A 22,802-nucleotide genomic window follows, 5' to 3' on the forward strand; every position below is an offset into this window, starting at 1 on the left:
ATGCGACCCAATCATAATGTCCATGGTAAATTTGGGTTGACTTTGAATATTTCTATGGGGCTAGTCAGGAACCGTTGGTAAATTAGACAATATGTTAAAATTCCAATAGCTCCACATTTCAATGACTTAAAAACTTCAAACCAACTTTAAATTGTATAAATTCATATACAAATATTGAAAGCATTAAATTAGAAAAATAAAAGGTGTGCAAAATGAAAATATTGTCTCATTTATATTGTGTAATTTGTTGACAGTCACTAACTAGCCCCGAAGCTAGGCTATCCAAAGGCAAACCACATTTTCCACAGTTGCATACCAGCCAGCTGAAGCTACACTAAGCAAAAATATAAAAACAAAATATAACAATTTCATGCGGTCTGGCCAGAAAAAGTATGACATGCCATACTTCCTTTATCCAGACAGCATCAGAGGGGTGCTGTTTCACTCGCTCGGGTGCGTCTTTCTGTCGGTGCGTGTCTTGGTCCAATAAATTATCAATATTTTATTTGGACGGGCAAAGAGGTACAGTGGGCCAGGCCACGTCTAAGATGTTGGTTGTTTTTATAGGAGACCAGAGTTCATATTCTTCATGTAACGCCTACAAGAGGACTGCATGAACTTTCAAAAACCATGTGATCAAAAGTAATTTAGTTGACTGTACATTTCTGCAGTTACATCCTGCATCCATTACCTGCATTGTCAACCAATCATTAGGGAGTTTTTGTTTGACTCACGCGAATGTGATGGAAGACCTGACTGAAACCAACTTTGCCGCAATTCATGTAACAGTGGATATGTACAATTGAATATGGTATGAGGCTCTCTCTCACCAATTGATAGTACAATGTACACACATACGCTGAGTGTACGAAACATTAGGAATAACTTCCTAATATTGAGTTGCACCACCTTTGCCCTCTGAATAGCCTCAATTCATCAGGCCATGGATTCTACAAGGTGTTGAAAGAATTCCACAGGGTTGCTGGCCCATGTTGATTCCAGTGCTTACAACAGTTGTGTCAAGTTGGCTGGATGTCCTTTGGGTGGTCAACCGTTCTTGATACGTGGGAAACTGTTGAGCATGAAAAACCCAGCAGCATTGCAGTTCTTAACACACTCAAACAGGTGTGCCTGGCACCTACTACCATACTCCATTCAAAGACGCTTAAATATTTTGTCTTGCCCATTCACCCTCTAAATGGCATACATGCACAATCTGTTTCAATTATCTCAAGGTTTAAAAATGATTCTTTTAACTATATCCTCCCCTTCATCTACACGGATTTAACAGGTGATATCAATAAGGATCATAGCTTTCACCTGGTCAGTCTGTCATTAAAGAGCTGGTGTTCCTAATGTTTTGTACACTGAGTGTATATTTAGTTTGAGTGTGTGATATGGTGGTTGAAGACATGTTTATTTTTACATTACAAAGACAAACTTGTATATAAACAATGTCAACACCGCCATGTTGCACTGAGCCTTGCTGTTGGAAAACCACATCAGTGTCCGACTTCACTCTTCGACTTTTGTCTACAGTCGGTTGTTTTCGCGTTACTACTGAAACGAACGAGCTCAAGGTTAGGGGGGTAGGGACGTCACAAAAATCCCAATAGCACTAACCATTTAATGACGGCTGCTGCTTCCGGGAAGATGGCCGGCTAAACAATGACAATATATCATTCTACAAATCAAGAAGGGAGAAGTTTTCGCTTTTGCAAGCTACTTGGATTAACCAAAGTGTTCGGAATAAATGCTTGCATTTAGGTCGTTTATTCGTTGACCTTGTGCATGCATGTTAAATTACTGTTTGAGGTAACTAAATTAGCTAACACATGCGAAGTAGCTAACATGTCAGCTATTGGTAGCTAAAGTTGAAACCCGCAACTGACTTATCAGTAGCCACGTTTACAGTGCTGGCTAGTGTCGAACCGGGCGATATTTTTTATCGGGGTATCTCGCTGGTCGATTGCTATGTTCCCGCGGCTGCATACAACTGTCTAAACTTAACTAGCTAGCTAATTTGCCTTGATTCACTCATCTCAATGGCTCACTGTAGTTCATCAGATCCAAGTGGGAAGATACCCCGTCCAGATAGCAGCGCAGTATTGATGGCAGGATCTCCCGGAAGCGTTGATCAGGCAATGAAGCCGGTGTTGTTTGAAATATTTGGAGAAATTTGGAACGTCCAGGCCCGACTCGGGCAAGGCGTCTCGGCCTCGGTATACCGGGTGAGCTCGGGAAGGACGAGTACGGCCGCCGTTAAGGAGTTCCTGGCGGACGCTCAGGGCGGAGATTACGGCTACCACAAGGAGAGGTCCGTGCTGGAAGACATCCAAGGACACAAAAACATCGGTACGGACCTTTTTATTGTATTGTAATATGGTTGTAATGTCACTGTGCACAATCTCTGGAATTACAGAGCTCGTCTTCTAGTGTACCTCATCAATGACCAGGTTATCTGAGAGTCGTATTACGAAGGGTTTAGCCTCATACTTGAAATCTGTGTTTTTATCAAGCTGATTGCCTGTCAGTCATTACAACCGAGTCACAAATCTCAATCTTGTCTCTGATCTGTCATAGTAAGCTGTTTTTCTGGCAACGCTGGTTTTTAAAGCCTTCATTGGCATGTCGTAAAGCCCTTCTCAGCCACGTCAAACCAACACCTGATGATGATGATGACCCTGACTGACACATCGTAATAACTAGAACGACCTATATGGATTTGTTTTTAGGGCCAATATCAATTCTTGGGGGTCAAGGAAGCTGATATTCAGTATGCATAATGCATAGATTTTAAAACCAAACAATACATTTTGTTTTTACCAATCTACCTACATAATAACATTAAGGTAATTTAATTTGAATGGTAAATCTCTTGATAAAGTGGGTAAATTTAAGATGGTATAGGCATACTCACAATACAGGTGAATGCTTATTCAATAGGAGTATGTGCATGCATTGAGTTATTACGCTTGTTTTGGCTGATCAGTGGAGTCTATGGTGCTACAGATGACAAACTATGTTTGCCTTGCGGAACATGTTGCATGTTCATCGGGCTCCTTGCGGAACATGTTGCATGTTCATCGGGATTTTGAAATTCAACGGCGGGCCGCATTTTTTGGGGGACCTATTGTTTGTTAAAATCAATTTGCGGGGCCTCCTGGGTGGCGCAGCAGTCTAAGGTTGAGGCGTCTCTACAGACCTGGGTTCGATCCCAGGCTGTGTCATAGCTGGCCGTGACTGGGAGACCAATGAGGTGGCGCACAATTGGCCCAGCGTCGTCCGGGTTAGGAGAGGGTTTGGCAGGCCGAGATTGCCTTGACCGATCGTGCTCTAGCGACTCCTGTGGTGGGCCGGGCACATGCACGCTGACACCGTAGCCAGGTGTACGGTGTTTCCTGACACATTGGTGCGGCTGGCTTACGGGTTAAGCGAGCAGTGTCAAGAAGCAGTGTGGCTTGGCTGGTTTGTGTTTCGGAGGACGCACGGCTCTCGACCTCCGTACGGAAGTTGCAGCGATGGAACAAGACTGTAACTACCAATTGGATACCACTACATTTATTTTTTAATTTTTCTTTGTCTCGCGGGCTGGACTGAAGTGACCGGTGGGCCAGATGCGGTCCGTAGACTACAAAAAGCCAATATCGACCCGATATATCGGCTCAACAGATTATCGGTTGTTCTCTACTAATTACCCAACTTTGTTCTACAACAATTAAATGGAAGATAAGATATTGGAGAGTTTACTTTGCCCTATAAAACAATTCGATGTTGTCTATATTTATTGATCATCACCACGTTTACAAGTGGACTTTGGAATTGTTGCCGGAGTGGGCTTTAAAAGAATATGGTTTTGATTATTAAATCGATATCGCTATACACTTACTTTACATTCAGGATATGTGAATACTCAGACAAGACTTCCATGTTTTTATAACAGGGTGATAACCTTGCTTTACAGATCACATCAATGTAACCTCAAGGGAGGGATGCATTTTTTGATATTCAAACAGAGCCCCCAACTTCACCACCCAATCAAATCTGTGCTTATGCTGACTGTTCCATTCCTGTATGTCTCCATAGTAACGCTGTATGGGGTGTTCACCAACCACAGCCATGTGGGTGTGGCCACACGCTGCCTGCTGCTAGAGCTGCTGGATGTCAGTGTGTCTGAGCTGCTGGTTAGGGCCAGTACCCAGGGCCAGGTGGGCAGCCTCCAGAGTGGTGGTGCCCAGCAGCAGGGCCACTCCATGTGGCTGGTGCAGCACTGCGCAAGAGACATCCTGGAGGCCCTGGCCTTCCTCCACCGAGAGGGCTACGTCCACGCAGACCTCAAGCCCCGCAACGTGCTCTGGAGCGCAGACGACGAGTGCTTCAAACTCATCGACTTTGGACTCAGCTTCAAGGAGGGTAACCAGGTGAAGTGGAGTTGTGAACAGGGGTTGGTGTGGGCTACATACCTCTAAGGGAGGGTTTTCAAGTTGGTTTTAGCATATTTGAACATTGATCAGTTATGCATAAAATTTGTTGACATTCAACAAGGAAACAATTACCGTAAATTCCGGACTATAAGCCGCAACTTTTTTCCCAGGCTTTGAACCTCGCGGCTTAAACAATGATGCGGCTAATATATGGATTTTTCCCGTTTTCAATAAAAAAAATATAAAAAAAACACTTTCTGTGACGTGCTCAGTTTTTGGGCGACATGAAGCTTTCATTAGACCAATGAAATTGCCGAACGGGTTAAGGTCAAACAACTTTTTTGTTTCCTGTTTAGATTAAATCGAGCGCTCTCAAACTTCCCATCACGGTAGTCATTTTGTCACCCTCATCATGGCAAAGACACGGAGAAATGCATATGATGCAGCTTTCAAGTTTAAGGCGATTGATCTGGCTGTTGGAAAAGGAAATGGAGCTGCTGCACGGGAGCTTGGTCTTAATGAGTCGATAAGACATTGGAAACAGCAGTGTGAGGAATTGACTCAGTGCAAAAAGACAACTAAAGCTTACTGCAAATTTTTTGTTACAAGCCGTGTTTCGTTAAAGCCTGTGTAAAGTTCATTTGTTTCAATGTACCGGTAGGCACCTGCGGCTTATAGACATGTGCGGCTTATTTATGTTCAAAATAATACTTGTTTTTTTTTTTTTATTCAGTGGGTGTGGCTTATATTCAGGTGCGCTTAATAGTCCGGAAATTACGGTATATGGACCAGGTTAAACTTTGGTGTGTGTGTGGTTTTCTGCCCGTATAATAGTGTCCGTTCTTTCCTTGTATGTTCCAAGGACGTGAAGTACATTCAGACGGATGGGTACCGTGCCCCGGAGGCTGAGCTTCAGAACTCGCTGGCCCAGGTGGGGCTTGAGGCGGAGGGTAACTCTGGCTGCTCGGCGACTGTGGACCTCTGGAGCCTGGGTATCATCCTGCTGGAGATGTACTCCGGCATCAAACTCAAAGACACTGTCAGGTCACCCGAGTGGAAGGTACGTCCACAGCACGGCTCTCTGACTCTGGGCCTGTATTGTCGCTATAATGAGTGTGCAGGCTTTTGTTCCACCCCAGCACAAACACACCTGTTTAAATGACTGTTCTTTACCACATTATTGTCATATACAATGCAGTGGACTCTGATCCCCCTGTAGCTAATAGATCAATATGTTCTTCACATACAGTGCTTTCAAAAAGTGTTCAGACCCCTTCACTTTTTCCACATTTTGTTACATTACAGCCTTATTCTAAAATTGATTTAAATATTTTTTTCACCCCATCAATTTACAAACAATAACCCATAATGACAAAGCAAAAACAGGCACATTTAAAAAAAATAAAAACTGAAATATCACATTTACATTAGTATTCAGACCCTTTGGCAGTGATTACTGCCTCGAGTCTTGGGTATGACACTACAACCTTGGCACAACTGTATTTTGGGAGTTTCTCCCATTCTTCTCTGCAGATCTCTCAAGCTCTGTCAGGTTGGATGGGGAGCGTCAATGCACAGCTATTTTCAGGTCTCTCCAGAGATGTTCAAGTCCGGGCTCTGGCTGGGCCACACAAAGACATTTAGAGACTTGTCCCAAAGCCACTCCTGTGTTGTCTTGGCTGTGTGCTTAGGGTCGTTGTCCTATTGGAAGGTGATCTTTCGCCTCAGTCTGAGGTCCTGAGCGCTCTGGAGCAGGTTTTCATCAAGGATCTCTCTACTTTGCTCCGTTCATCTTTCTCTCGATCCTGACTAGTCTCCCAGCCCTTGAAAAACACCCCCACAGCATGATGCTGCCACCACCATGCTTCACCGTAGATTTGGTATGTGCCTTTTACTGAGGAGTGGCTTCCATCTGACCACTCTACCATTAAAGCCTGATTGGTGGAGTGCTGTGGAGATGGTTGTCATTCTGGAAGGTTCTCCCATCTCCACAGAGGAGCTCTGTCACAGTGACCATCGGGTTCTTGGCCACCTCCCTGACCAAGGCCCTTGTCCCTCGATTGCTCAGTTTGGCTGGGTGGCCAGCTCTAGGAAGAGTCCTGGTGGTTCCAAACTTCTTCCATTTAAGAATGATGGAGGCAACTGTTGTTGGGGACCTTCAATGCTGCAGACGTGTTTTGGTACCCTTCCCCTAATTTGTGCCTCAACACTATTCTGTTTGAGCTTTACAGACAATTCCTTCAACCTCATGGCTCGGTTTTTGTTCTGACATGCACTGTCAACTGAGGGGCCTTAAATAGACTGGTGTGAGCGTTTCCATATCATGTCTAATTAATTGAGTTTACCACAGGTGGACTCCAAGTTGTAGAAACAGCTCAAGGATGATCAATGGAAACAGGATGCACCTGAGCTCAATTTCAAGTCTCATAGTAAAGGGTCTGAATAATTATGTAAATAAGTTATTTCTGTTAATTTTTTGTAAAAATGTCTAAACCTGTTTTTGCTTCATCATTATGGGTTATTGTGTGTAGATTGACGAGGAACATTATTTAATCCATTTTAGAATAAGGCTGTAAGGTAACAAAATGTGGAAAAAGTGAAGGGGTGTGAACTTTCTGAATGCACTGTACACAAATAAGACATTTAGGTAATATACATTTATTAGACAGATATGGGCGTGTTGTCCAACCTGCTGTTATGTTGCTTACTGTTCTTTGCTCCTGCAGGACAACAGTGCAGCGATCGTCGACCATATCTTTGCCAGTAACAGTGTGGTGTGTCCTGCTATCCCTGTCTATCACCTCAGAGACCTGATCAAGAGGTAACAACATTCATTCATTCATCCGTATGCATTTTGTTTTAGTTTGTGCATAAATGCAGACATTTGATCTATTGTAGCAAATTGACTCTGCGCTCCCTTAAACATAAGTTGTCATTTTCAAAATTGTGAACTTATTGAAATGCATGTGATGATTTTCCTGAGAGAGGGGTTCCTAACGTTGACATTAATTTTTGTAATGTTTGTGTGCACCTGCAGCATGCTTCACAATGACCCCAAGCACAGAGGCACAGCAGAGACGGCCCTGCTTAGCCCTTTCTTCAGTATACCCTTTGGTAAGTCAGAAACACCAATACAAAGTCCACAGCAGACATTTTGTTGCGTTACAAATTGGAATTGAAATGGATTTAATTGTTTTTCTTTGTCATTGATCTACACAAAATACTCCATAATGTCATAGTGAGAGAAAAAAATCTACAAATGCTTACAGATTAATACAAATGTAATAACAAAAATGTAGTCGTTGCATAAGTATTCACCCCATTTGTTTAGGCAAGCGTAAATTAGTTCCGGAGTAAAATTTGGCTTAACAAATCACATAAATGAAATAATAGCGGTTGACAGAATTTTTGAATGACTATCCCTTCCTCTGTCCCCATACATACAACATTTGTAAGGTCCCTCAGTCAAGTATTACATTTAAAGCACAAATTCATCAACAAAGACCCGGGAGCTTTTCGAAAGTCTCATAAACCAGGGCAGTGATTAGTAGCTGGCTAACAAAAACAAATCGGACATTGAATATCTCTTTAAGCATGGGCAAGTTAATAATTATGCTGTTGATGATGTATTAAACCACCCAGACACGTCAAAGATACAGTTGTCCTTCTAAACTGAGCAGCAGGATAACAAGGAAACTGCTTAGGGATGTCACGATGAGGCCATTGGTGATTTTAATACCGCTACAGAGTTCAATGGCAGTGAAGGGAGAACTGAGGATGGATCAACAACTTTGTAATGACCTCAATGACAGAGCGCAAAGAATACAAATATACAGAATAAAATAAACTTGCATCCTTTATACAACCAGGCACTAAAGTAATACTGTTTAAAAAAAACACAACAAAGGAATATACATTTTGGTTTAAATGCAAAGCTGTAATATTGGGGAAAATGCAACACATCACTGAGTAACTGCCTCCATATCTTCAAGAATGGTGGTGGCTGCATCATGGTATGGGTATGCTTGACATTGGAAAAGACTGGGGAGATTTTCAGGATAAAAATAAACGGGACGGAGCTAAGCAAAGGCAAAATCCTTGAGGGAAACCTGCTTAAGTCTGCATTCACCAGACACTGGGAGATGAATTCACCTTTCAGCAGGACAATAACCTACATACATCATAAGGCCAAATCAACAATGGAGTTGTTACCAAGAAGTTTCCTAAGTGGCCAAGTTACAGTTTTGACTTAAGTCTGCTTGACAATCTATGGCAAGACTTTGCTGTCTAGCCATGATCCCCGTAACCTTGACAGAGCTTGAATCATTTTTACCCAAGAAGACTCACAGCTGTAATTGCTGCCACCAAAGGTGTTTCTAACATGTATTAACTAAGGGCAGTGAGTACTTATATAATCAAGGTGTTTTGTTTTTCATAAAAATACAAAAACATTTCTATGTTTTTATATTTTTTATTTCACCTTTATTTAACCAGGTAGGCCAGTTGAGAACAAGTTCTCATTTGCAACTGCAACCTGGCTTTGACCTTGAAATGTATTTTGTGTGGATCATTGACAAAAAAGTACAAATTAATTTTAATCCCACTTTGTAACTCAATAAAATATGAAGAAATCCAAGTGGGGTGGATACTTATGATAGGCACTGTACCTCATTCTCAGCAAGCTCATATGATAGCTTGCATAATCTTATCTCTCTCTGCACCTGTTCCCAACCCTCTTTTTTGCTCTATGCTTGTAATCTACCTCTTTATGATATGCATATAGAATTTTCACTGAAAACAAAAAATATTATAATCATAGTAGAGAGGTTGGGTGGAGCTGTATAAACCATAGAAAAGGCTTCTTAAACCTATTGATTGAAGAAATGTGTGACAGCTCCTCACATAGAAGACTTGGTTCTGCTGCCCTCTCCTGTTCTGCGCCTGCTCAACCTGATTGACGACAGCCACCTACACAATGAGGAGGAGTATGAAGGTAGGGCTCAGCCTTTTCAAACCAACTTTCTCCACTGACGATACATTTTAAGAACACAATTTTCCTACAGTTGGTCACTTTGAAGATCGATGGAAATACACTGGGGCTCGTGGAACCACAAGTCAGTGCCACGAGTCATCGGTGAAATAAACCATATGATGAGGCTATATATAGACTCAGCGATATGACGTTGCCATGAGCAGCAGCAAGACTATGCACTAACAGAGTATCTGTACATGTGGGTCCAAAACAGCTGAGAAGTTTGTCTGCGCTCTTAGTTGTTGCGGAAGTCTGCACAATTCTGCTGTCCACTTCATGTGTCGCTGACTCTCTCTTTTAAAGGGACACTGCAATATTCTGTCAAATAAGACATTTTTCTACTTACCCAGAGTCAGGTTAACTTGTGGATAAAATGTTTCTCTGCATGCAGTATAGAGGTAGTTCTGCGAGTGTACCGGTAGACTTCCAGTCAGCTAACACTAGTTAGCATTGGCTTGCAAAACTACACTGCATACAGAAAGTATTCATACCCCTTGACTTTTTACACTTTGTTGCGTTACAGCCTGAATTCAAAATTTATGATATAGATCATGACAGTGAAAACAACATGTTTTTAGAAATGTTGGCTGATTTATTTAAAATGAAATACATAAATATCTAATTTACATAAGTATTCATATCCCTGAGTCAATACATGTTAGAATAACATTTGGCAGCGATTACAGTTGTAATTCTCTAAGAGCTTTGCACACCTGGATTGTACAATATTTGCAGTTTTTAATTTTATTCTTCAAGCTCTGTCAAGTTGGTTGTTGATCATTGCTAGACAGCCATTTTCAAGTTTTGCCATAGATCTTCAAGGTGATTTACGTTCAAACTGTAATTAGGCCACTCGGGAACATTCAAGGTCGTCTTGGTAAGCAACTCGTGTTTTAGGTTGTTGTCCTGCTGAAAGGTACATTTGTCTGCCTGTGTCTGGTGGAAAGCAGACTGAACCAGGTTTTCCTCTAGGATTCTGCCTGTGCTTAACTCTATTCCGTTTCTTTTTATCCTAAAAAACTCCCTTGCCGAGCATACCCATAACATGATGCAGCCACCACCATGCTTGAAAACATGAGTGGTACTCCGTGACGTGTTATGTTGGATTTGTCCCAAACATAACACTTCGTATTCAGGAAATAAAGTTAATTTCTTTGCCATTTTTCTTTGCAGTTTCACTTTAGTACAATATTGCATAAAGGATGCATTTTCTGGACAGGCTGCCTTCTTTTCACTCTGTAATTTAGGTTAGTGTTGTGGAGTAACTACAATGTTGTTGAACCATCCTCAGTGTTCTCCTATAACAGCCATTAAACACCCTCTAACTGTTTTAAAGTCACCATTGTCCTCATGGTGAAATCCCTGAGCGGTTTACTTCCTCTCTGACAAGAGTTAGGAAGGACACCTGTATCTTTGTAGTGACTGTGGGTATTGATACACCATCTAAAGTGTAATAATTTCACCATGCTCAAAGGGTTATTCAATGTTTGCTTTTTATTTTTACCCATCTACCAATAGGTGCCTTTCTTTGAGATGTATTAGAAAACCTCCCTGATCTTTGTGGTTGAATCTATTTGAAATTCACTGCTTGACTTCGGGACCTTTCAGATAATTGTATGTGTGGGGTACAGAGATGGGGTAGTCATTAAAAAATGTTAAACACTTTGATTGCACACAGTGAGTCCATGCAACATTATTATGTGACCTGTTAAGCACATTTTTACTTCTGAACTTATTTAGGCTTGCCATAAAGGGGTTGAATACTTATTGACTCAATTTCAGCATTTCATTTTGAATGACTTTGTAAAAGTTTCTAAAAATATAATTCCACTCTGACATTGTGTAGGCCAGTGACAAAATCAAAATGGAATATATTTTAAATAGAGGCTGTCACACAGCAACATTTGGAAAAAGTCAACGGGTGTGAATACTTTCTGAAGGCACTGTACATCTAAGTTCCTTTATACTGTGAGCAGAGACAAAACATTTTTTATCTGCCTCTGGGTAAGTAGAAAAATATATTAATTGCCAGAATTGTGCAGTATCCCTTTAAACAGCATATGATCAGATGCTACATTGTGAATAAAAAAATACTTGGAAATGACACCATTTTTTGTGGCAAAAATGCCCCTGAAAATGTGACCATTTCGATTTACACTGATCAAAATGATGCTGTTGTGTTGTCAGACATCTTGGAGGACATGAAGGAGGAGTGCCAGAAGTACGGCTCTGTAGTCTCTCTTCTCATTCCCAAGGAGAACCCAGGCAAAGGACAGGTAAGACACACACTAGCCCCATAACCAGTGGTCTATTGTTGTCATTTAAATACTTCTGTACAAATTAGAGATTTGTACATATTGTAGACCTGCATTTTTACTGTCTCTTGTCTTAATCTCTCTGTGTGTGTGTGTGTGTTTCCCCCAGGTGTTTGTAGAATATGCTAACGCAGGCGACTCCAAAGAGGCCCAGAGACTGCTGACGGGACGGACCTTTGACAGGAAGTTTGTCGTTGCCACATTCTACCCCCTGAGTGCTTACAAGAGAGGCTACTTGTACCAGACCGTGCAGTGAACACACACACACGCGCACTGAGAGCTCACACACCGTTAGTTGAAGAGCACAGGCCTAGGCCCCATTCAGTCAGTCTCTGTCATGATGTGTATACTTACAGTTGAAGTTGGAAGTTTACATACACTTAGGTTGTAGTCATTAAACCTCGTTTTTCAACCACTCCACAAATGTCTTGTTAACAAACTATAGTTTTGGCAAGTAGGTTAGGACATCTACTTTGTGCATGACACAAGTAATTTTTCCAACAATTGTTTAAAGACAGTTTATTTCACATATAATTCAATGTATCACAATTCCAGTGGGTCAGAAGTTTACATACACTAAGTTGACTGTGCCTTTAAACAGCTTGGACAATTCCAGAAAATGATGTCATGGCTTTAGAAGCTTCTGATTGACTCAAATGATGTCAATTAGCCAATTGGAGGTGTACCTGCGGATGTATTTCAAGGCCTACTTTCAAACTCAGTGCCTCTTTGCTTGACGACATGGGAAAATCAAAAGAAATCAGCAAAGACCTCAGAAAAAAAATTGTAGACCTCCACAAGTCTGGTTCATCCTTGGGAGCAATTTCCAAACTCCTGAAGATGCCACCTTCATCTGTACAAACAATAGTAATCAAGTATAAACACCATGGGAAACGCAGCCGCCATACCGCTTTGGAAGGTGATGTGTTCTGTCTCCTAGAGATGAACGTACTTTGATGCGAAAAGTGAAAATCAATCCCAGAACAACAGCAAAGGACCTTGTGAAGATGTTGGAAGAAACGGGTACAAAAGTATCTATATCCACAGTAAAACGAGTCCTACATTGACATAACCTGAAAGGCCGCTCAGCAAGGAAGAAGCCACTGCTCCAAAACCGGCATTAAAAAAGCCAGACTACAGTTTGCAACTGCACATGGGGACAAAGATTGTGCCTTTTGGAGAAATGTCCTCTGACCCACTGGGAATGTGATGAAATAAAAGCTGAAATAAATCACTCTTTACTATTATTCTGACATTTCACATTCTTAAAATAAAGTGGTGAGCCTAACTGACTTAAGACAAGGAATTTTTACGAGGATTAAATGTCAGCAATTGTGAAAAACTGAGTTTAAATGTATTTGGCTAAGGTGTATGTAAACTTCCGACTTCAACTGTATATCAGATCACCACTCTGCTTTCTGCAGCCTCTAGGGCCAGAGTTAACCTAATATGCCCTGTAGCTTTAATTACTGTATGTAGCTACAGTATGGATTATACAATTATGGACATGATTATGCAAATCATGTCCTCCTATTGGGATGTATACTGCTGGAGTCTGCTTTTAACATTGATCCAGATTGGTCATGTGTTTATCAGAGGGTAGATGGCTTGACTCTCAGTAGATGGATAAATCCACACGGTCCCACTCCACACTGCTTATGTCAAACCCTGAACAAGAGAATTACTTTATGTCCACCTACCTTTTTATAGAGCACAAAGAGTACAGTACCAAGTGCCCTATGGGTTTCTCTCGTAAACCCAGCAGGCTGTTCAGCTTGAGTAGGGCCCTATTTTTTTTATTTTTTTTCATACTCAACTACTTGAATATGCTATCTTTAAGTAATTGAAACCGTTCCTACTGATTGATCTTGGGTCTCTTGTTGAAGGCTGAGCCACAATTTAATCTTATCCAAAGTTACCTTCCTATGACATATTTTTCTATGAGCTGTTGTTTGTTTTGAGACATGAATTCCAAAGGTACCACTCAAACATCAGTAGAATCATGTTCTGAGACTAAAGTCCAACCATTCAACTGTGGCACTTTTCTATGGTACATAAATAATATACTTTTTTTTGTAATTTCTACCATATGTTTTTATATAATAATTTCTACCATATATATAGTATTATTCAATTTTGTCCAAAATGCCACATATACTATGTTTACTCCTGATTGGTTGGGCTGATGTGAATGGAAGTGAAGTTTGATACGTTATGAAAGGGATGGGTCATTCCCTAGCTCTGTACAGTACATAGCAACAAGCCTACTGTATGCTCAGAACCCATGAAGAGGGTTTTCACAGTTGAATTTTTCAGTTGGAGAGCATTACAGCTGTGTCAGTGTTGTAGCCGACTATTCCAGTTCTGTTTGTCTCTCTGAGTTTTATAGTCTGCATAGCAAATCAATGTGTGAGAACAGCTAGTTTAGGTGTTGGACTATGGTGAGATTATAGGCTACAAAAGTCTTGAATTCTTCTGTGTCGTGTATTGAAGATGTTGAAATTAACAACAAAATGTTGCATGCACTGAACTGAAATGTTAGAGGCAGTATTTATTCTGCATTTTTGACTCTTCCCCCTTGTTTGTCTGCTGCTCTTATTCAGTCCAATGACCCTGTGAATCTTAGGCGGGGCACAGAGGCTTCTGAGTCAGTAGGCTGGCATTGAAACTAGACCGGTTTCAGACAGGGGGCTAGTGGCATCCTGCCCATCTATATAAATACTGCAGCACCCCTTAGCGGTCATGCTGGAGAAAGGCCTCGTTTTCCTCTCCTATACTATACCTACAGTAGCTGATCTTCCAAAGCACCGTCCTGCCTGTCCAACCTTTCCAGATGCTCCTTTTAAGTTGTTTGAAAAAGAGACCATATTAACATGAGCAAAAATAACTACTATTTAAAGCACATTATTGTTGATACACTGCGATTTACTCCATTTGTAACTCACACTTCCAATCAACTGGCATCATGCGACAAGTGTGGATGCTGATTGAGACATCGTTGACGATGTCCTGCCAATGTGAAGTACTGACTCTAGGACCATTGGGTGATGTATCACCAATATGTGAGGTGATCCATCCACTGCCTTAGCTACAGTACCTTCTCTGTGTTTATAATCTAGAGTCTACCACTATAATGTTCCCATTTAGTATATTTGTTGATGTTTTGGCACACTGTCCCTTCAATGTGTTATTCAAAGTAGATCTCAATGATTCCTTTGTAATCTCCACAACCATTGAGCATGATGGCATTTCTTCTTTGAAAAATGTTCAGGTAGCTCCATTGTGTTTTGTTTACACTTTGTGTCAGCTATCTGAATGCACTGTCAGTTTCTTCTATGTCTTCTTATATAGAAGTACTCATATATGAGTACTTCTAAGTGTCTGATAAAGCTGGAATTGATTTGTGGGCAACGCGATGTCAGGTATTAGCACATAGGTAGCAATATACTAGGCCTTCTAATGGCAGAGAACATAATATTACTATTAGAATGCAGGTGACAGAGCAGGGTTCCTCTGGATGTTGACTATGAACACAATACTGATCAGGGAAAACCGGTACCTACACTGTACATGAGAGAGCAACAGTAACAGAGAGAGAGGGAACTCTGCTGTTAGTAAGTCAGCGTACATGCCACCAGGGCTGTAGCCAGGGTCTGAGTGCCCCCCTCCATCCAAGAAATGAAGGAAGTTGAAGCTCATTTACTGCATTTTAAAGGTGCAATATGTAGAAATCACTCCACCATTTTCTGGTTGCTAACATTCTAATCGTTTTCTTCTTGTCACAAACTGAAATTAGGCAATGTGCAGGTATTTATTTAAAATTTCCAATTGGTAGTTAGTCTTGTCCCGTTGCTACAACTCGCCTATGGACTCGGGAGAGGCGATGGTTGAGAGCCATGCATTCTCCAAAACACGATCCTGCCATGCCGCACCTTAGACTGCTGTGCCACTCGGGAGGCGCTACCACTTCTTAGATTTGCTTTCAATGAGAATTACATATCTATAACTCACATTTCTATGTGAATTTGGTCAGGTTGCCCAAAAAGTTACATATCGCAGCTTTAAAAAACCTAAAATTCTATTTGGAGGACAGCAAAAACATAGTAGTTGGTTGCTGTAGGTTCATTAACCTCAGTCGATCTACAAATAAATAGCCTATTACAGTAGCTATACAATTAGCCGCTACACATTAACTCAGCACCGGGATTAAAAACTATAATTTAATACGTTCAGATTTCTGTTTACAAAAAAGTATTTTACAGCTAATTTCCTGCATTTCTACACATTTTGCCATGGGGTGGGGGAGACATTTTTGCAATTTTAAAAGCTTATCTCCTGCATTTTGCGATGACATTTTATGATATCTGAGTGAGAGTGAATAACAAAATCAATGGGGGCCCCCTGGAGGTCAGGGCCTAACTGGCTAGAGGCACTAGACAAATTTAACAATCACATTTCTTTTCACTGACATTGGCTAATTGAGTGACTGTCTGTCAGTGAGTGGCAGACAACAACAGGATAACTGCTGATGCACAACCAAGTTTAGAAATTGTACCATGTGTATTCTAACTCCCAAGAGTAAGTTGAGACACCAAATGAGTTCCGATTTAATCATATTATTTCTTTAAAAAAATTACCTTCCATACCTTGGTTTTCTCGTGTGTGTGTGTGTGTGTGTATAGCTACGGCCCTGCATTTCACGCTGCTTTGGGCTGAGTTATTCTTTAGAGTACAGACTCATCTAGTCTCTCTAGTTAGGTGTTTCATATCCCGGGACTGTGTTGGTAAGACTAAAGAGCTTCCTAGCTAGCCCTGCAGGCAGTGTGTAGTACTATAAGCTACTGAATAAAATAGATCTTGTTTATTGCCCAACTCCATGTCGAGAGGAAGCAGAATGATTGTATAACTTTCTTTGTAAAGTTTTGTTGTTACTCTGAGCAGTTGTAGAAATATCACTGAGCAGCCTCCTGACCGGGCCAACCCCAACATATTTAGAAACAGATGGAAGGAGTGTCTTTGTTTGCAGACACCCTGGGCAATCAGAGAGTTTGTGTGTGCGCCTGTTCCAATAAACCACCTCCATCCCTGTCCTCTGAACCCCTAACCTGACAACCCAGTCTAACTGAAGGGGTGGGCCGGAGGTGTGTCAAGGCAGAAAATGAGCAATGCCTCCCAAGCTGACACTGTACTCCATCGCGCTCATTCTCTCATTAGAAGCCAGTGTTGACCCAAGCTGCTACAGTAACATTTAGCTGGGTGTTAAGGTTAGAGATTAGTGTGTGTTTACATGTATATTAATTTATAGGTTTGTATGTGGGGAGGCTTCCTGCATCCTTCCAGTTTGTTGATAGGCATTGTTATGTTTCATTCAGGTTTATTAGTTAGTGGAGTTATGCTGTTACAGAACTGCTGTTGTCAGAGATTGCACAATTTGGCGATTTCCTGAATTGAATCAACCCAGCTTTACAGCACTGATCAAATGAAAGAAAAATCTAAGTCAGCAATGATGTAGACCAATCCCCTGTTGCCATATGGTATAAACCCCCCCCAAAGATGACAGGATTGAAATGAGGCGTTTTATTGGCAGTTTTGTGTGCTAGGCAATATTGAAGGAGTCTCCAAAGACTAAAGCACTGATACCAATGTGTTATATAAATCATTTCCCTTCCCCACTCAAAAGACAATCATGATCATTTTTGAGCAACATGTCTCCTTTGGGTTTTGTGAAAGCCTGCTGCATTGAGCAGCTGTCAGCCACCCCCGTTACAAAGAACAACTGTCTCCAACTGAACTAAAACTGACTTGAATGTGAATATCTCAATCTGAGATCACTCCACTCACACTATCTGATCTGTGTGATCAGGATTATCGAAGGCACATAAGTATAAAATAAGTGTATGTATGATGGAACAAGCGTGTGTGTGAGAGTCCATGCATTGCCACACAGAACCCTGTGATTGTAAGGGTGTGATTATATATGTTCGTATTGTTTGCATATCTCAAAATAAAGAAAGCTACTTGATTATGTGTCCACAATATATGTTAGTCCTATATGTCTGTTTTTATGGTCTGGATCAGCTATATCAATATAGAATAAAACTACACATGTAATAGCATAGTACTGCCACTAGGGGTCAGCACTGCTATACTTTACAACATACTGCTACCACTAATAGATTTTTTTTACTACTTCTGCCACTTTGTTTAATTTAACTAGACAAATTCTTATTTACAATGACAGCCAAACCCTAATCCGGCCGACGCTGGGCCAATTGTGCGCAACCCTATGGGACTCCCAATCACGACCGGTTGTGATACAGCCTGTAATCTAACCAGGGTCTGTAGTGACGCCTCTAGCACTGAGATGCAGTGCCTTAGACCGCTGCGCTACTCGGGAGCCCATTGATCCCCACAGTTGTCTCGCTGCTGGGTAGAACAGACCTCACATCCACACACAAATTAATAATCTAACCAGGCCTATTGATCTCTGTTATACTCTGATGGATTGCCCTGCCATGGTGTTTTTACCAAGAAGCAAACAAATAATTGCTTTTCACAACTCTTTTGGGATGGAAGGAGCCGTGCTGACGGAGAATTATTAAAGGAATAGAAGTCAGAGAACTCTCTCCCATAGTGGGAAAGCCTGGAGCTCAGGCTAACTTGTCATAGTTAAGTACAGAGCCAGTCAGGATCAAGTGGTTAACACTAGGCTGCCTTGAATACATATGAACCCATGAAAGACGTAGTGTTGTATCAAGACCAAGTTTATTTCCAATTGTAGGTATTAAAAATACATAGTAGGCCTACATTAGAACTTGGATAGACCTCTCAAACAAGTAAAAACGAACCCAATGAATACAGTGTGAGGAGTCAAGCTATAAGAGCAGACCCCCTGTAGCACTCTGCATTCCACAGCCCCCAACATATTGTCCTGCTGCTTCCTGTTACTGTGAATAGTGGGACTTTCAGCCCATTTATGGGCTCTCTGTTTACAGCCTGCCCCATAAAGAGGGCCTTGTCTGACCTGGGCTCAGCCACACTGGGCCCCTGGAGGACAGACCAACGCATGGATGACGGAAGTAAGAGACTTACCCATATTCTCTCTCTCGTACAAGTTTGAAGGGTCAAACTTTGGGTCAAACAAAATCCTCTGTCTGCAGTGATTCATGGCTCTCAGCCTGGAGTTGGTCATTGGTCTGCTGATGAAAAGAAGGGTAGAACTAGAACAAGGAATAGTCTGTCCTAGAGGGCCTGTCAGACAGGGTTGTAATTAATCACTGTCTGTCGCAGGCATGTTCCCTGGAGAGAGGGGAAGCGAGGGAGATGGAGAAATAAGCTGAGAGCAGGGGAGTGAGGGACCCGCAGGGACCTAGTCCAGAGAGGATCAGCACAGCACCCTCATCACCTCTGAGAGGATGGAGGATAGAGGGGGAAAAAACACACACACACACACACACACACACACAATCTGATTGATAAGGCTGATAAAGTCTATTCCCCTTGCTGAGGAGGACATCCATTGGCAGTGTAATAATAATATATAGTAAGTGCAATACAAGTAAGTGCTTTACATCATAAAATAAAAGAAAGAAAAACCAGAGGATGGATAAATGAGAAATGTAAAGTGTGTCTTCAGCAGGTATTTAAAAATAATCACTGAATCTGCAAGCTTGATCTCCTCTGGCAGACCATTCCAAAGTCCAGGGGCCCTAATGGAAAATACTGGTCTCCTTTGTTTTCAAACTAGAATTTTGAATGGTCGACTGCCCTGCCAGAGGATCTCAGGCTGCATCCTGGTTCATAGGGAGATTAAAGATCAAAGATATAGGATGGGCTAAACCAAGCCTAGCCTTAAATGTGATTAATACCATTTTAAAATCTATTCTAAAAGTGACTGGTAGCCAGTGTAGCTAAAATAGGTGTGATATAGTTACATTGTCCTGTGCCTGTTAAATGCCGAGCTGCAGCATTTTGAACTAACTGTACTAACTGTAGATGATGGAGGGCTCCTGAGTGGCGCAGCTGTCTAAGGCACTGCATCTCAGTGCTAGAGGCGTCACTACAGACCTGGTTTGATTCCAGGCTGTATCACAACCGGCCGTGATTGGGAGTCCCATAGGCGGTGCACAATTAGCCCAGTGTCGTTTGGGTTAGGGTTTGGCCAGGGTAGGCCGTCATTTTAAATAGGAATTTGTTCTTAACTGACTTGCCTAGTTAAATAAAGGTTAAACAAAAAATAAATGGAGTGATTTCTGACTGAGACAGGTATACAAACAGTTACAATAATCTAGGTGTGAGGAAATAAAAGCATGTGTATGTTTCTCCAGATCAGAACTGAAATAAAAGACTTGACTTTAGCAACAGTATACATTAAAAGCAGGACTGGACAACATTTTGTACATGCAGCTTGAGATTTAGGTCAGGTTCAAAGAAGACACCAAGATTTCTGGCCTTAGGCTTTACCTTTGTGGACAAATGACCAGCCAGCCACACCAACGTGTCGGAGGAAACACCGTACACCTGGTGACCATGTCAGCGTGCATGCACCCGGACCGCCACAGGAGTCGCTAGAGTGCGATGGGACAAGGACATCCCTGCCGGCCAAACCCTCCCCTAACCCAGATGACGCTGGGCCAATTGTGCGCCGCCCCATTGGTCTCCCGGTCGTAGCAGGCTGTACTCTGAGTTCTAGCAAGGTGGGGGCCAGATATAACCTCAGATTTTCTATCATTGAGCTGGAGAAAATTGTCAGACATCCAACATTTGATGTTAGCAAGTCACTTATGAAGGGTAGCTACGCTAGATTGGTCACTGGGTCTGATTAGTAAATAGAGCTGCGTGTCATTTGCATAGTGAAAGTGAATGTTCTGATTGGGGAAGTTCCAAAGTTCTTCCCCAATCCGTTCCAAAACTTGGTCCTCGGGACTCCAAAGGGTGCACATTTTGTTTTTTTTGCCCTAGCACTACACAGCTGATTCAAATAATCAACTAATCATCAAGGTTTGATCATTTGAATCAGCTGAAACTTTTTGGGGGTCGTGGACCCTTTTTGTGATAGCAAATTCATCAGGGACCCCCCTCATAGTCAGAACACAACTCGAGTGAGATAAAAATAGTTTACAAGCAGTTTTACTATGATGTCTGCAGTGCATGGCTGAATGAACCAAGTCTCAGGTCCGGGGAAAGAACATTTAAAAGGCCCATCTCTTGCCATTGGAAAGAAAATGTTGCAGTTTTCAAGATAATTTCCTGCAATTCTACACACTTTGTCATGGGGAAGAGATATTTTAGTTTTTACATTTTTAAAGCTAATATCCTGGAATTCTACACATTTTGCCATGAGGGAGAGAGAACTTTTCAGTTTTAAACCCCCAGTGCAGTCAGAACACAAAACATTTCCATGACATAGACTGACCAGGTGAATCCAGGTGAAAGCTATGATCCCTTATTGATGTCACTTCAATCAGTGTAGATGAAGGGGAGGAGACATGTTAAAGAATTACTTTTAAGCCTTGAGACAATTAAGACATGGATTGTGTATGTGTGGCATTCAGAGGGTGAATGGGCAAGACAAAAGATTGAAGTGCCTTTGAACATTGTATGGTAATAGGTGCCAGGTGCACCGGTTGAGTGTGTCAAGAACTGCAGCGCTGTTGGGTTTTTCTCTCTCAACAGTTTCCCGTGTGTATCAAGAATGGGCCAGCATCCCTGTGGAACGCTTTGGACACCTTGTAGTCCATGCCCTGATTAATTGAGGCTGTTCTGAGGGCAAAAGTTGGTGCAACTCAATATTAGGGAAATGTTCCTAATGTTTTATACACTCAGTGTATATTTCCACACTGAAGTTGGCATAATACTGACAAATTCTGAAAATGATGATAATGCCTTTTTAGTGTAAGAGCTGTTTTAAAAGCCTGTTTGGGTGGGAAGGAGTTTTGGCCTGCTGGTGAGTTCCAATCTCTGCCAATAACAGTTACTTTTTCCTTTCCCACTCATACCACTCCCAGACAGTCCTAGCAACATTCTTGCTTGAGAAATTGCTCTTTTGCTAATAATATATCTTTGTATCTTTTTGACCATTTTAATTTAAAACAATCACAGTAAGGTACTTCATTGTTACCTAGAAATTATTTTATATTGAGATGAAAATGGCTGCATTTTGACCATTACAGCTTAAATTACAGTGCATTTATGTTAAAAAAAAATTATAATAGGAATAGTATTGAGTTTAAAAATGTATAATTGGTGGAATGCTGTGGACCCCCATAGTAGTTCCATGGATGGCACTTTGAGAACCCCTGGCATAGTGAATAGGCCCTGGGGACGATACTGAACCACCTATGCTCACTGAGAAATGTCTGCCACAAAGATATGACCTGAACCAGACGTGCATCGCCGGAGATTCCCACCCATCTCTCCAGCCAGTCAACAAGGATGTTATGATCAATAGTGTCAAGTGTGGCACTGAGATCCAAAAGAACTAGAATAGAGCATTGCCCAATAATGTCGCTACCATGTTGTTGTTATGTTGTGTTACTACCATGCTGTGTTGTCATGTGTTGCTGCCTTGCTATGTTGTTGTCTTATAGGTCTCTCTTTATGTAGTGTTGTGATATGTGTTTTGTCCTATATTTATATTGTATTCATTTATTTATTTATTTTAATCCCAGGCCCCCTTCCCCGCAGGAGGCCTTTTGGTAGGCCGTCATTGTAAATACGAATTTGTTCTTAACTGACTTACCTAGTTAAATAAAGGTTAAATAAGAATAAAAAATCAAATTCACTGGCTTCGGCAGCCAATAGAAGGTCATTACTGTCTTTAAATAAAGCAGTTTCCGTGCTGTGAAGTGAGCGGAAGCACGACTGGAATATTTCAAATAAGTTGTTCATACTCCAATGAGCCAACAATTGCTTGAAAACAACGTTTCTAAAATCTTGGATAAAAAAGGAAGCTTAGGATAGGTCTATAATTATTCAGTGAGGAGGGGTCTAGAAAGAGAATTTTAAGGAGAGGTTGGACCAGAGCAGTTT

The 22,802-nt window shown here is 41.5% G+C and overlaps 1 protein-coding gene across 2 annotated transcripts; it reads left to right on the forward strand.

Moving 5' to 3' along the window:
- Positions 1 to 1,567: 1,567 nt before the first annotated feature.
- LOC106560292 (serine/threonine-protein kinase Kist) lies at positions 1,568 to 17,793 on the forward strand. 2 transcript variants are annotated; one of them, XM_014123044.3, is made up of 8 exons: positions 1,570 to 2,355; positions 4,087 to 4,421; positions 5,287 to 5,484; positions 7,151 to 7,245; positions 7,462 to 7,538; positions 9,319 to 9,417; positions 11,644 to 11,732; positions 11,881 to 17,793. In XM_014123044.3, exons 1-8 carry the CDS (start codon positions 2,046 to 2,048, stop codon positions 12,025 to 12,027), a joined length of 1,350 nt encoding a protein of 449 aa, XP_013978519.1. In that variant the 5' UTR covers positions 1,570 to 2,045; the 3' UTR covers positions 12,028 to 17,793. The 2 variants fall into 2 exon arrangements, with proteins under 2 accessions (XP_013978520.1, XP_013978519.1); XM_014123045.3 differs by lacking the exon at positions 9,319 to 9,417 and having other exon boundaries at positions 1,568 to 2,355.
- The last annotated feature ends 5,009 nt before the right edge of the window (positions 17,794 to 22,802 follow it).

This window comes from Salmo salar, chromosome 10 (assembly GCF_965601325.2).
Source record: "Salmo salar chromosome 10, fSalSal1, whole genome shotgun sequence".
Taxonomy (NCBI): Eukaryota; Metazoa; Chordata; class Actinopteri; order Salmoniformes; family Salmonidae; genus Salmo; species Salmo salar.